This window comes from Dermacentor variabilis, chromosome 6 (genome assembly GCF_050947875.1).
Source record: "Dermacentor variabilis isolate Ectoservices chromosome 6, ASM5094787v1, whole genome shotgun sequence".
NCBI lineage: Eukaryota > Metazoa > Arthropoda > Arachnida > Ixodida > Ixodidae > Dermacentor > Dermacentor variabilis.
Window position 1 is genome coordinate 198179160 of NC_134573.1, and position 14451 is coordinate 198193610.

Sequence of the window (14451 nt, forward strand, 5' to 3'; positions counted from 1 at the left end):
GCACACATAAAAATGCACATTTGCGGCAAATTAATAATTGAACAACGAATTGTACTTGTTTGCTTAAGTCTACAGTATAAATTCATTGCTAGTTTAGGTAATAAACAGTATTCTCGAGGTTATACACAACGAAGTACTATCAACATAAATTACTTGCAATATTCACAAGAAGAAAAGATAAGGGGACACTTAAGCTGCGCCTTTAAAGGTATGACGCGATATCTTAATTGTTCCCTTAAGTGGTTTTTATTCTTACACAGTCACTGTTGTGTGTTCGCATTCATTCGTTTATAACGATCATCACAGGCCATGTTCTATATTGTTGTATTGTTGTGTGTGAGCTGCTGCACTACTGTGCAGTTCACGCACATAATGCTGCTTGTATATGCACACACATTTATTGCTACGCAGTGCACTGCACACAATGTACTGTGTTCGAGGCCCACTTTGTCGTGATGCATGCATTCACTTAGCCTCCGCTTGTTCTTGCAACGCAGGGTCCTCTTGACGCCTAAGCCACTTGACCTCCGCCTCTCACTCTCGCAGTGCCAGGTCTTCTTGACGTCTCACTCGCTTAGCCTCCGCTTGTCGCGCCTGGCTATCGCTATTTAGCTCATGTCGGTCGCGATCCAAATCCGTGGTTTGCGATGCGAGACTTAGCTTCTGGCAGGCCGCAGGGTGGGCACTCAGCAGCCGTCGATTATAGCTTTGTGTTGGAGAACAGCAGATTGCTGTTTTTTTTTTTATGGCAACAACATGCCGACACTCAGAGCCAACAATCTTCAAGTACTACTTCATTTGAATTAGACCACACGGCATACATATAAGTCCCCGCATATATTCACACCTTGCAAGCTTGCCTGTGTGGCGAAGCAGAAGCGTGTCCGACTCGCGAGTCCGACTCCCAAACCGACGGACGAAGCTCGATTCGTACAGCGTGAACATTTTTTTCTTTAAAGCTAAACGAAGATTTTTACATTTACTTTATAAATTTAGACTATTGTGAGCCATCACATGAGTGTGACATGGGCTTCTCAAAACGCCGTGGACGCCGCCGCCTTTTTCTCCGAACGGGAGCCTTAACGCTATCGCGCTAAAAATGGTAGTCGACCCTAATCGTTGACTAGGTGTCTCTTAGTGGCACTCGCACCTCGGCGTTGGTGTTCTTTGGGTTAAGGGAGCGAACGGCTTTCCCCTGGCGCAATATGCGGGTGACGAGCGAGGGAGGTCGAGGAAGAATGTTTCAGCGCTGTTTCAGCGTTGAAGCGCTGTTTGCGAGCTGAGGCACCTTTCTTATTGCTCGTAGCAAAGCATCCCGTAATGCTGCTTTTTTTTTTCATTCTTTCAGCCTGCTCACCAGCGTTTTTGTTGCGGCAATTTGTACGTTGCATAAAAATGCGGTTGTCCTTAGTATGCTTAATATACTGCAGCGGCTCCATCACCTCGCACGTCGTCAACTGTTGTTACTCAGACGGAAACGCAACACTATAGATTCTGCTTTCCGCTGTGAACAATTATGTGCGAAGATACAGGCTCTCGATCGCACTTTTCGCGATTGTTAGGATCCACTGCATGTTATACTGACAATTGAAATAGCGGCTTATAGTGGAGCTATTATTTCTAGCTTACGTCGATCTGTGCGTTAGTCAGGTACAATGAATGCAAGCCCTAAAAAAATTAGTGGCATGTATACCTGTGATATTGCAGGCGATGAGCGCTAGCTAGTCCATATTGCGTTTTCTTTTGTTTTAAGGCAAAAGCCTTTGGATCTGTATGCTTCAAGGTGGCATTGTGAACAGGAAATATCACGTGACCTGTGAACTTGTCACCTTTTCATTACCCCTTCCACCTTCCTTTTTGCTCTTTCTGAGCTGCGCTAGAAGCCTAAAAAAGTCATGACATACCAACTCGCCCAAACTTCCACGCTTTTGACGTGACCTCAGGAAGGCCAGAGGCGACCCAAAGCATGTCCACTCCTGTAAAGATAGTCATCAGCCAAATTAACTGATGATTCATTAGTGATTGAATTAAGCTGGATTAGAGTGTACTAAGGAGGATTAACGTGCATGAATAAGGATTAAGGTGGATGGAGTGGATTAGGGTGCATTATGGTGTATAAAGCAGAATTAACGTCATTTAAGGTGCATGAATAAGAATTAAGGTGGATGAAAGAGGATTAAGTTGGATAAAGAAGCATTAAGGTGAATTAGGCTTGATGAAGGAGTATTAAGACCGATTAGGGTGCATTACGGAGGATTAAGGTGCATGCACAAGGATTAGGGTGGATTAAGGTTCTGAATCCTACTGTAATAAACCTTAATCCAGCTAATCCTTCAACCACCTTAATCGCCATTAATCCTCCTTAATGTACCTTACTCCATCTTCACCATAACCCACCTTCAACCTCTTTCACCGACCTTAATCCAGCGTAATCCTTAATGCACCTTAATCTGCACTAATACTCCCTAATGTACCTTAAGCCACGATAATTCTCCTTAATACACCCTAATCTTCCTTCACTCACCTTAGTCCACAATAATTGTTAGTGCACCCCAATCCACCTTCATCGACTTTAATCCGTCCTGATCCTCCTTAATGTACCTTACTCCTCCTTTATCTACCCTAATCCTTCCTCACTCACTTTAATCCCCCTAATCCACCATAATCCTCTCTAATGCACTTTTATGCACCTTCATTCACTCTAATTCACCTTCATCGATATTAATCCACTTTAATTATCCTTAATACACCTTAATCATCCTTAATAACCGTAATACATCTTAATCCACTCAATAATAAATCATTACTTTGTTAATCAGTAATCATGTCTTATACACGGCCGCGCATGCTCTGGTTCGCTTCCGGCCTTCCTTCGATCGCGTGATATTCTCTGTAGCTCGCAACGCGACCTTGTAACAAAGATCCAGGCTTTCGCTTAATAAGCCACATACTAAGGGATGTGCCACAAGCAATATTAGATCAGACGCACAAAGTAGAGCATCTCATCAGGTGGCAGAAAAATTGTCTGGAGTATAGAACTCGCCTCAAAGCTCCTTTTACATCAGTATAGCCCGTTCATACGGCTTACAGAGCCATAGAGTGTCAAACCTTCGGTAGGGGCCTGTACGTGCTTGTAAATAAGCAGCTTACACACATCCCACATGAATTAGGCATCGTAGACAAAAACCTAGAGTACCTCATGGTTGAGGTTGTAGTTCCAACTTCACACAAAAATCAAAGGAACAATAGCTTATTCGTACTCAACATCTACAGCAATCCGAAACACCAGAAACAACATTTCAAGAGATTATTCGAAAAGGCTACTAATCTAGCTGGAAGTAGACCTCTCATTATATTAGGAGACTTCAATGCAGCCCACGAGCTATGGGGCTACGTTACTACGAATGCCAAGGGCAGGAATCTGTGGAACCACGCGGATGAGCTAGACCTGGTCTTAATCACGGATAAGGCACATCCTACAAGGGTTGGCAATTCTGCCTGCAGAGACACCACACCTGACCTTACGTTCATTAAGAACACAGAGCATGTTTCATGGACTAACACAAACATGAATTTTGGCAGCGATCATTACGTAATAGAAGTCAAACTGGAAGTAGAGAAAGGCCGAACTCGAGAATTCGAGGTCGTAGATTGGGACCTTTTTCGTAAGTTAAGAGCCCAAAGCGGAAAAGAAACCACCAAACTCAATCTCAGAGACTGGTGTGAGGGCATCAGAAGGGACATTAAAACAGCGTCCAAAAGAATTGTTACAGACACTAATGTAGAGGCAATGGACTCGAAACTTGCCCACTTAATAGAAGCCAAGGAAGCCATAACCCGAAGGTGGCGGGCCCAAAGACTAAATCGTAGACTGAGGAAAAGAATCGCAGAACTTAATAAACAAATCGAACAATACTGTAACACCCTCTGCCAGCAACAGTGGGACGAGTTCTGTGAGTCAATCGATGGGCAAATAAGGAACGGCAAGGCGTGGAACTTGATCAAGCATCTGCTGGATGAAAAAGGCACTAAATCCAACCAGAGACACAGCCTTGCCCGAGCTATACACATAGCCCTTAAGGATCAGCCCATCGAAACAGTAACCAAACAACTAATTGACAAATACTTACCAGTTAGAAATGAGCAGGACCAGCCACTTCAATCAGAATACAGGGGAGCCGCTCAACCTGAACTCGACCAACCCTTCAGCACATCCGAAATCCGGAGGGTGTTAAGTGAACTAAATCGAAAGTCAGCCCCCGGTCCTGATGGAGTAACAAACAGATCACTTAGCAATCTCGATGAGCCGTCAATTGAATCGCTGACAGACTTCATCAATGAAGCATGGATCTCAGGCGAAGTGCCAGAAGAATGGAAAACTTCACAAGTTATACTAATACCGAAACCGGGTAAACCTCCAAGCTTGGACAACTTAAGGCCAATATCACTTACATCATGCGTGGGGAAGGTCGCTGAACACGCAATCCTTAACAGGCTAAAGGACCACTTAGAGGATAATAATATATACACCCACAACATGCTGGGTTTTAGGTCCGCACTTTCCACGCAGGATGCCATGAAGCAAATTAAACACCACATACTCGACGGATATTCCAGAAATACTAAGGCCATACTGGGATTAGACTTGGAAAAAGCGTTCGACAGCATCAAGCATGAGTACATCCTCAAAACAATAGAAGACATTGGACTCGGGTTGAGGATGTTTAAATACATCAAATCCTTTCTTGAAGCACGCACGGCGATGATAAAGGTCGGAGACACAAACTCGGAAGTGGTTCATCTCGGAGATCGAGGAACCCCCCAAGGATCGGTGATCTCTCCCGTCCTTTTCAACCTGTGCATGATTGGTCTGTCCAGAAAGCTGGGCAACATTAAGGGCATTGACCATACCATTTATGCTGATGATCTCACTGTATGGTGTGCTGGTGGCAGTGAAGGGCAGATACAGGACGCACTGACTGAAGCGATCAAGACTGTGGAAGAATACCTGAGACCCACCGGACTCAGGTGCTCCCCACATAAATCGGAGTTGCTACTTTATAGACGTGAAAAAGGGGGCAGGCCTAAGGGCTGGAAACCTCTATCGGAAAGCAATATACACCTACATACAGAAAATGGTGCCAATATACCCAGAGTCAACGTGATCAGGGTACTAGGCTTTTTCATTGACGCAAACGGTGGAAACCATACGGAGGTCAAGAAAATCACCCTTAAAACGGATAACGCGTGCAGGATGATCAGACGCCTGGCAGGAAGACACAAGGGCATGAAAGAAGATAACCTCATCAGGTTAATCAACTCTTTCGTGCTCTGTCATATTTCATACGCCGCTGCCATGTACAACTGGACGCAGGTTCAACTCAAGAAGCTTGACTCAGCGATCAAGAAAGTTGTTAAAAGCGCATTGGGGCTCCCAATTCGAACCAGCACTGCAAAATTGCTCAAGTTAGGAATACACAACACGACCATGGAGATCGCGGAGGCTCAAGAAACATCACAAATAGCGAGACTATCTACAACCAGCACGGGAAGATCAATCCTGGACAAGATTATGATCAACACGATTACGGATCCAGCACAGTACACTAAAGTTAATCAAGAATTCGCAGACAACATAATTGTCGCACCGCTACCCAGGAATATGCACCCAAAACATAACATCAACAGGAGAGTTGCGCGAGCCAGGGCGTTAATCAAGAAAATGGATAAAGGGGGCAGAGGAGCCTGCTTTGTGGATTCGGCTGCTTACAACGATCGAACTAAGTTCGCGGCGGCAGTAGTGGATCATCAGGGCAATTGCACCAACTGCGCCACGGTCTACACTAGCAAACCTGAAGTCGCTGAACAAGTTGCCATTGCATTGGCACTAACAGACGATAGATTTACAGAAATTTATAGCGACTCGAAAACAGCTATTAGAGCTTTCAATAGGGGAAAAATTGCCCCACAGGCTGCGAAAATAATTAACAAAAGGCAAACAAATGTTACGCGTTTCATTTATTGGTTCCCGGCGCACCTTGGTTCACTTGATGGTATTCCTGTCAATCCAAATGAATCGGCCAACAGCGTCGCCCGCGACCTTACAGACCGGGCCGCTTCTACATATGGTTTTGATTCTGCTGGATTGGAGAACTTACAGAGAGATACCCTCATTACATACAACGAAATTACAAAACATTACTACATGGGAAGGAGGGAGTTTCCACCCCCTCACTATAGACTAAACAGAGCACAAGCAGTTACACTTAGGCAATTACAAACAGAGTCTTATTATTCACCTGCACAAATAAAGGAATGGTATGACATTGCAGACATGAATATTATATGCAAAGCATGCAAAAAGGAGATATGCACGCTTGAACATATGCTCTGGGAGTGTGGGTCGCTCGGCCCTGGCATTTCCCGGAATCGGTTTTTAGGAATGATAAGATCTCCAGATCATATCCCTCAAGTCCTGGCTGTCCAGTACGCCCGTGATAGGGCTAGGAGGCTTGACCTCCCGGTCCCAACATGGGACTAGCCAGGCGGGTGGCAACACCTTGTACAGGACAAGAATAAAGTTTTTTCCTCCTCCTCCTCCTCCTCCTCCGGCTTTAAGAAAATACCAACCGCCTCATAAACGTGGCTTTCAGCACTATCAATGCTGTTATCGGCATTTTTCAAAATTTTCAGCACCACTGGGGCGCACAACTGGCCCAAAATAACACGCCTCCATAGAATCTTGCGGCCCGTCCGCGGAAGACCAGGAGAAAAGGCGTGCCGTGCGCAGCCGGCGGGCGAGGAGAATCGAGAAAGAAAGCGCCGCGAGGAGGAGAGTGTCGTTACTTTCAAATTATCAAGGGGCTTTAAAGGGACACTAAAGTGAAAAATGATTTCTTCTGCATCAGTAAATTACCGTTCTACAACATCAAAAACACCACTCTTACAACGATAAGACGTTTGGTAAGCTAGAAAAAGCGCAAGAACGAAATACGGGTGGCGACGCCTACTATGTTCCCGCACCTGGGGGCTGTGACGTCTTGGATTTTGACGGCATCTTCTAGGGACTACTAATTATATAGAGCGGTACAGATTGACTACATTGTGTTCTAAAGGAACCAAATATTAAACATGGCAAGTTTCGGGACCCTTTATTCAGCCAACGCGGCGCAAATGTGAAAACATACTTTGGAATCCCTGACGTCACGCTGACGTACCGGCGCTGGGGTTTAGGCGCGAAATTCAAATACTGATACTTGTACCTTCATTTTCTCATCTAATAATCACACTCTTTTTGTGAAATGACTGCCTGCAGGGTTCTCAAACAACGCTTCATTAGGCTAAACTGATTTATTTATTTATTTATTATTTATTTATACGATACTGCAGGCCCAAATGAGGGCCCACGCAGGAGGGGCAGAATACATAAATATTTACATATGTACGTATATATATACATACACATGCACGCATGAAAAAGAAATACAAAAGCAATGCAACATAGAAAATATCAGAAGAAAACTAAAATGAAGGCGACGACTAATAGGATTAAGAGAAGGTACACTGAAGGAAGACAACCCGACAAGCATTAGAACAGTATCACACGCATATATGAGCACTTGCAACCACTATCAAGAGAGGAATAAAAAGAAAAAGAAACACCAGAAGTTGAACGAGCGACCATTGCAAAATACTGAAAATAATAGAACAAGGAAGATCAGGAAAGTATCAAACAAAATTCACGTTATAAAGAAAGGGGGGGGGGAAACAGTAACAAGGCTTGCCGACATGGCAATACCCCTAGTATTCAAGACACATGCGTTCAATAGAATCGGTGTTTATCAATTGTGATAATGGCAGGCTGTTCCAATCTGTTACAGTGCGCGGGAAGAAGGAAAACTTAAAGAGGTTAGTTCGGGTGTTATAAGGTGTTAAAGAATCAGCGTGACGATGCCGTGTTCGGCGTGCTGTAAGTGGTTTAACATAAGCCTGTGGGTCGAGAGACAAACAGTTGTTTTTAAGCAAGAAAAGAAACTTCAGTCGCTGTATTTTCCTGCGTATTTGTAGCGTATGAATATTATGTTGTTTCATTAGGCTAGTAGTAGAGTGACTCAGTCGATATTTAGAAGAAATAAACCTGACAGCTTTACGTTGGACCATCTCTAAAGCGTTAATGTTAATTTTCTTATAGGGATCCCACACAATACATGCATATTCTAGTTTCGGTTGGATGAGTGAAGTGTAAGCCAGTAATCTAGTACCAGAGGGAGCATGTTTTAGTTTGTGCCTGAGGAGACAAAGCTTCCTGAAAGACGAGTTACATACGTTAGAAATGTGGCTATTCCAGCTGAGGTCACTGGTTATTGTGATTCCAAGATACTTATACTGGCTGACTTTGGTCAGCGGTTCAGAGTCGAGGTTATAGACAAACTACATTTTATTTATTTTTTTTTGTTATGGGACATGTAAACAGTCTTTTCTCTATTCAATTCCATGCCCCACCGACTGCACCAGGAAAGAATGTTTTGAAGGTCCGAGTTAAGCATTAATTGATCTTCGTGGCAAGTAACCTCGTTAAACAACACACAATCGTCAGCAAATAGTCTAACTTGAACAGGATGAGAAATTTCGTTAGTGATGTCGTTTATGTATATTAGAAATAGTAATGGTCCTAGCACGCTACCTTAAGGTACTCCAGAGGTTACTGAAAGTTCGTTAGAAGAGTAATTATCAATTGAAACAAACTGCTTGCGATTAGAAAGATAAGCCGCCACCCAGTTAATAATATAGGCTGGAAGGTCTATCGACTGTAGTTTTTCTATAAGTTTATTGTGAGGAACAAGGTCAAACGCTTTCTTAAAGTCTAAAAATATTACGTCAATTTGGCTTGACTTGTCAAGAGCACTTGCAAAGTTGTGAATAATTGTGGTTAATTGTGTTACAGTAGAGAAACCCTTCCGGAAACCATGCTGATGTGGGGACAGTACGTTGTTGTCACTTAGGAATTTGGTTATTTCATTAGCTATAATATGTTCGATTGACTTGCAACATGGTGACGTTAATGATATTGGACGATAACTAGTTACTCGGGTTTTGTCACTTTTTTTCGGTATGGGAACGACACGTGCAGTTAGCCAGTCTGTAGGAAGATTAGCCGAAGATAACGAGGAACGGAAGATAACAACAAGAAAAGGGGCTAACGCTTCAGCATATCTGCGCAAAAACGCGTTCGGTATGTTGTCTGGTCCTGGAGATGATTTAGTTTTGAGGTTCAGCAGCGTCGACACAACACCAGGTTGCGAAACAATATCAGAGGTCGAGTTACCTGACATGCGGTTAAGGTTTATAACACCATCGAAATTTGAAAAAACACTCTGAAAATAATTATTGAAGTGCTCCGCGATACGTTGTTTTTCGACAATGACATGGCCCTCGTAAACAATTTGGTCAATTGGTTTGGTTTTTGCGCTTAAAAGAGCCCAAAATTTTTGGGGTGCGGTTTGAATAAAATTTGGCAATGTATGGTGAAAATACCAGCGCTTAGCTTTCCGTACTTCTTGGTTGAGTTTATCTTGGATTTCGTGAATTGAAACACGTGAGGCACATCGTCGTCTCAAGCGCTAAACTTTTCCTTTAAGGTGCAAGATGTTTCTCGTTATCCAGGCAGTAGTCTTGGAAGTTTTTCTAGTTTCATTAGGAATAAAGTTGCTAAAGCAGTGAGTGATAATTTCTTTAAATTTATCCCAAAGCACAGTAACATTGTTAGTGTGAAAGTTATCAAGGCATTCTTCAAGATAATCCAAGACACTTTCGTCTCTGGCACGAGAAAAATCTTTAACAGTGGTTGTTTTAATTTTTTTAGTGTTAAGCACTTCCAAAGAACAAGAAAAATATACCAGACTATGATCAGAAATTCCAGGCTCAATCGAGACAAAAAAGTTTTCTAATGAACGACTTACAAAAACGAGGTCAAGTATGGTTGCTGACGTGCCATAGGTGCGCGTTGGCTGTCTCACAACCTGTTGTAGATTGTGAGACAGAATGATGTCATGCAAGTAACCTAAGTGTGAATTAATCCCGGTGCAGAGAAACTCGTTCTGCCAATCAATATCTGGTAGGTTAAAGTCACCTATAAGTAGTGTTTTATCGCTTGTGAATGAAACCATGTGTGCAAAAAGATCACGAAAGAATTCTGGGGGCGAGTCAGGTGCTCGATAAACTGCAAATAGCAAGCATGATTTATCCCACCAAGTAAGCTTTATTGTAACAGATTCCAAGTTACCGGCCTGACATAACAGAGTAGCGGATATAGTTTCTTTTACCAAAACCGCCACCCCGCCCCCTCTAGTACATCTGTCACGGCGATATGCTCGATAAGATGGGGGAAACACAACAGCATCTTCAATATTGTCATGCAACCACGTTTCTGTTATAACAACCACATGGGGATTGTAACCCATGATAGTTGCCTCAAGGCTTACCGATTTATTAACGACACTGCGGGCGTTAATGCTTAAAATTCTCAGTTCTTTAGCGCCAGGGGAAGTGTAAGCGGAGGCAAGTCAGTCATTTTAACGCGATAGCGTTAAGGAGCTCGTGTCGCAGAAAAGCCGGTGTCGTCGGCGTCGGTGTCGGCGTCCGCGGCGTTGGCCGTGAGCGATAAATCACGGCAGGCACTTCATAAATGATGATGATGACAAAATGTATTTATTAAAGGATGGCGCGAAGGCCTATAATGGGGAATAGGAAGAGGAGGGGGGAGGCGTATTCAGAGCCGTCCTAGGAGCTGCGCGTCCTTGGCGAAAGCCAAGAGCGAGTCCAGAATGGCCCTGTCAGAATCCATCGATCCAGTTGCCGGTCTAATCCACTCCTCGTAGGACGACACTCGCACCGCCCTCAGGTGGTGGTCCCGCTGTTGAGCGTGTCGCTGGCACTCCCAAAACAGATGGGCTGCGGATGGCCGCGTAGCCATGTCGCAGTCAGGGCACCTGTGTGGCGTATGGAGCGCTTCTTGGTCCGCGGAGGCTGTGGGATGGCCGGGTTCCTGCGATGGAAGGGAGTTGGGAGACGGAGATGGAGGGCGTCTTTCCCGGCGTGGCCGGTACTGTCGCCACCGTTCCAGCACATCCGGTGTGAGGACGAAGCCGGAACGGAGCCTATGCAACAGCACCTGTCCCGACCTGGGAAGGCCCGCTGGAAGTGGGTCTGGGTCTGAGGGCACACTCGCACGGAGTTCCCTCTTGCGTCGGTTGGCTGCTGCTCTCAGAGCTCTGTCGGGGTCATACGGGGCTCCATTTGTCGTGTTGCCTGTGCTGGTTGTAAGGGCTTCTGAAGGATCCCGGGAGACGACGCGGTTGGAAAGAAGGGCGCGCGCCGCCTCGTGGGCTCTCTCATTTCCCTCGATGCCCTGGTGACCAGGGATCCAATGAAGTGTTGCAGTGACCCCGTGGGCTTCCGCGCGCCTGAAGGCCTGCTTGACGAGGAGTACTTCCGATGATGATGTGTGGCGCGACTTGCAGGCATGCAGCGCATACTGAGAGTCGGTGTATATATTGATGTGTTTTGCTTGCGTGGTGCTTGAAACTCTATCTAATGCCCAGGCTATTGCGCGGAGTTCAAGTTCCGTTGGGTCGTCAGCATCAGCAGTTGTAAAGGTAGAGTGTGTCTCACAAGAACCCACTACGTGGTAGGCGACTGCTCCCTCGTTGGTGCGTGGGTCGAAAGCTGCGTCAGTGTACACTTGTTCATGGCTTGGCGGTGCGTCTGCCAATGTCTGCACATGACGCGCAGCGAATGCTGCCCGGCGGTGCGCATGTTGGGCACCCATGTTTCGGGGCGTTGGTGTAGTGTCGACGACAGCAATGTCATCCCACGGTGAGATGTCGGATGGCAGTTGTGGCAAAGTTGATATATCCTTTCCCATGTAGGCCAGTAGAGTCCTGCCTTGTCTGGTGTGCTTCAGGCGTTCCTTGTGTCCTGCCTTCGATGCTTCGATGGTTGCACGGAGGGTAGGCAACTTCGCATAGCGATGTAGCTCCTCGACACGTGTGTGTTTTGGGAGCCCTGAGATAACACGGAGAGCTGATCTGTGGAGTACCTCTAGCTGTGTCCAGTGCCGAGCAAGCAGGTCATAACAGCGCGCTCCGTATATCGCTCGGGATGTCAGCAAAGCACTAACAAGCTTTCGGCATACGTCGGTACCAGCACCGCCCATGCGGAAACAGATTCGTTTTATGAGGTGCAGAGTGTTGTGCCATGTCCGACGAGGGTCTGCGAGCCACGCATCCGCTGTGCCTGTGCGGTCAATAGGTATCCCGAGAACGCGCACTGATTTTTCTGCTCGCTGCAGCGTTTTGCCTGCGAGAGTGAGCGTGAGGGCTGCTTCGTCCTGCGTTGAACCTCGGATCACCACATAGGTTGTCTTCTCTGGAGATGGCCGCATGCCAGTTTGTGGCAGGTAGTCGTCAATAACGTCAAGTGCCGCCTGCAGGGTCTCCTGCTGCTCATCAATTGGTCGTGATGCAGTCCATAACGTGATGTCATCTGCGTAAATTGTGAAGCCCAGTTCGGAAATAGCCTCCAGTCGCTCAGCCAGGCCTATCATAGTCAAATTGAAGAGGAGGGGTGATAGTATGGAGCCTTGTGGGACTCCCACTATGTTTGGGTAAACCTTCCCGACGTCTCCGTCGACCCGTATGGAAAAAGTGCGATCTTGAAGGAAGGAACGCACAAAGTTGAGGGGGCGGCCCGTGATTCCGTGCCTCTCAGCTGCCTCGATGATTGCCTCATGCGTCACAGTGTCAAAAGCTTTACGGAGGTCCACCGCCACCAGGACGCTCGGGTGTCGCTTTGCGCGACCGACTGTCTTTCGACGCAGTACACCTTCCCTCACAAGTAGGAGGCTGTCATGAGTGCCAAGGTTTGGTCTAAACCCTGTCTGGGCTGGATGAAAGCGACCCTCTGTTTCTAGAAAGTGAGATATGCGTGTCAAGGCCATTCGCTCCGCCAGCTTACACGTAGTAAGTGTGAGAGATACAGGGCGCATGTTCGACAGTACATCTGGCTGTTTGGTTTCGGTATGGGTGTGACTATCGAATGCTTCCATCCTGCTGGGATTTCACCGTTGATCCACACTTCGTTAATCTCCTCGAGAAGTTGCTTTTTTGCGTATTCTTCCAGATTTCTCAGAGCCGCCCACGTCACGCCATCATAGCCTGGCGCGCTGCGCGCGTTGATGGAAGAAAGTGCCTGTTCGAGCTCGAAGAGTGAGAATGGAGCCTGGATGCCCTCATCGGTCACTGGCGGCGTTTTCCGGTAAATGTCGACGTTCGGGGGCGTCGCCGGTTGGGGAAAAAACGTGTTGGCGGCATCATCTTGGAGTTGGCTGACTGACTGGCTAGTTTTGAGCAAGACGTTTGAAATAGCGCTGCGTGTTTTACGCTGACCTGTCATAGCCTTGAACGTGTGCCACACCTTGTGGAGGCCAGTTCTTTCGTTGAATGAGGAGCAGTGCTGGCTCCAACGTTCCCGATACAGGCGCTTGGCGTATCTTCTAGCGATGGCAGTGCGACGTCGAAGTCGCACGCGGTCGCGATGTCGTCGGCCATTGGCTTCGTAGGTCAACTGTGCTCGCTTGCGCGCATCCCAAAGGTTTAGCATATGTATGTCCGGCGCCGGAGCATCAGCTCTCACCTCAGTCTCAGTAGTGGCCTTGCGCAGGGCGCGTGACGCCCGCTCCCGTACGGATGAAGTCTTGGGTTGCTCCGCAAATGCTCTCCTGTAGGCATCCCATCTGATCGTGCGCACAGTGCGCCCGGCCGCACGCTTTCGTCCCACGTTCAAAGTAATCCACAGTGGATAGTGGTCGCTACCCCAGGCGTCCGGATCGCATCGCCAGTCTTTCACGTAGGCTGCTGTGGATAACGTCAGGTCTGGGGTCGTGTTACGTTGTCCACTATGCAGGGCGGCGCGGGTGGGGTAGTCGGTGTCATTTGCGAGCACTAAGTCAGCTGACTCCGTGGCATCTGCGAGCGCCATTCCGCGGGGCGTGTGATAGTCATAGCCCCACTGCGGATGCTTGGCGTTGAAATCGCCGCCTATCAGGAAGTCGTCATTTGGGTAACGTCTCCGCAAAGCGTGAATCCACGTGAATGAACCGCGTGTACGGGAGCTAACTTCAGGGCGCATGTATACCGATACTAGCACTGCATTTCGCTTTGCAATCTTGCAACGGACAGCCACCACCTCCTGCACGGCAGTCGAGTACTGAGAAGTGTCAATCTGCGTTTGCGGAATGTCTGTGCGGACAAAGACAGCCGCTTGTCCCCGTATTACAAATTCTTCGGCTGCACTGGCGATACCATTGTGCTGCGGGTTTCGGTGTCGTTTCCTGTTTCTATGCTCTATTGACGGTTGGTAATAACCATTGAACTGTCGTAGTGTCCGATCTGT

The 14451-nt window shown here is 46.8% G+C and overlaps 2 protein-coding genes across 3 annotated transcripts in view; both read right to left on the minus strand.

The window, feature by feature from the left end:
* Positions 1–14451, minus strand: part of LOC142586050 (uncharacterized) — a 79668-nt gene that overhangs the window by 40936 nt on the left and 24281 nt on the right. The window contains exon 2 of one of the 2 annotated variants that reach the window (XM_075697300.1): positions 1905–1976. The exons of the other annotated variant lie outside the window; for it this stretch is intronic. The gene's annotated coding sequence lies outside the window, so the exon portion shown is untranslated. The remainder of the gene's footprint in view (positions 1–1904; positions 1977–14451) is intronic. 2 annotated transcript variants of the gene reach the window in all.
* Positions 12988–14037, minus strand: LOC142586407 (uncharacterized). The gene has a single exon (XM_075697652.1). The coding sequence runs from the start codon at positions 14035–14037 to the stop codon at positions 12988–12990; it is 1050 nt and encodes a 349-aa protein (XP_075553767.1).

Coding starts and splice junctions, on each gene's coding strand:
- LOC142586407 (XM_075697652.1), bottom strand. CDS start 14,037: ATGGCGCTCGCAGATGCCACGGAGTCAGCTGACTTAGTGCTCGCAAAT.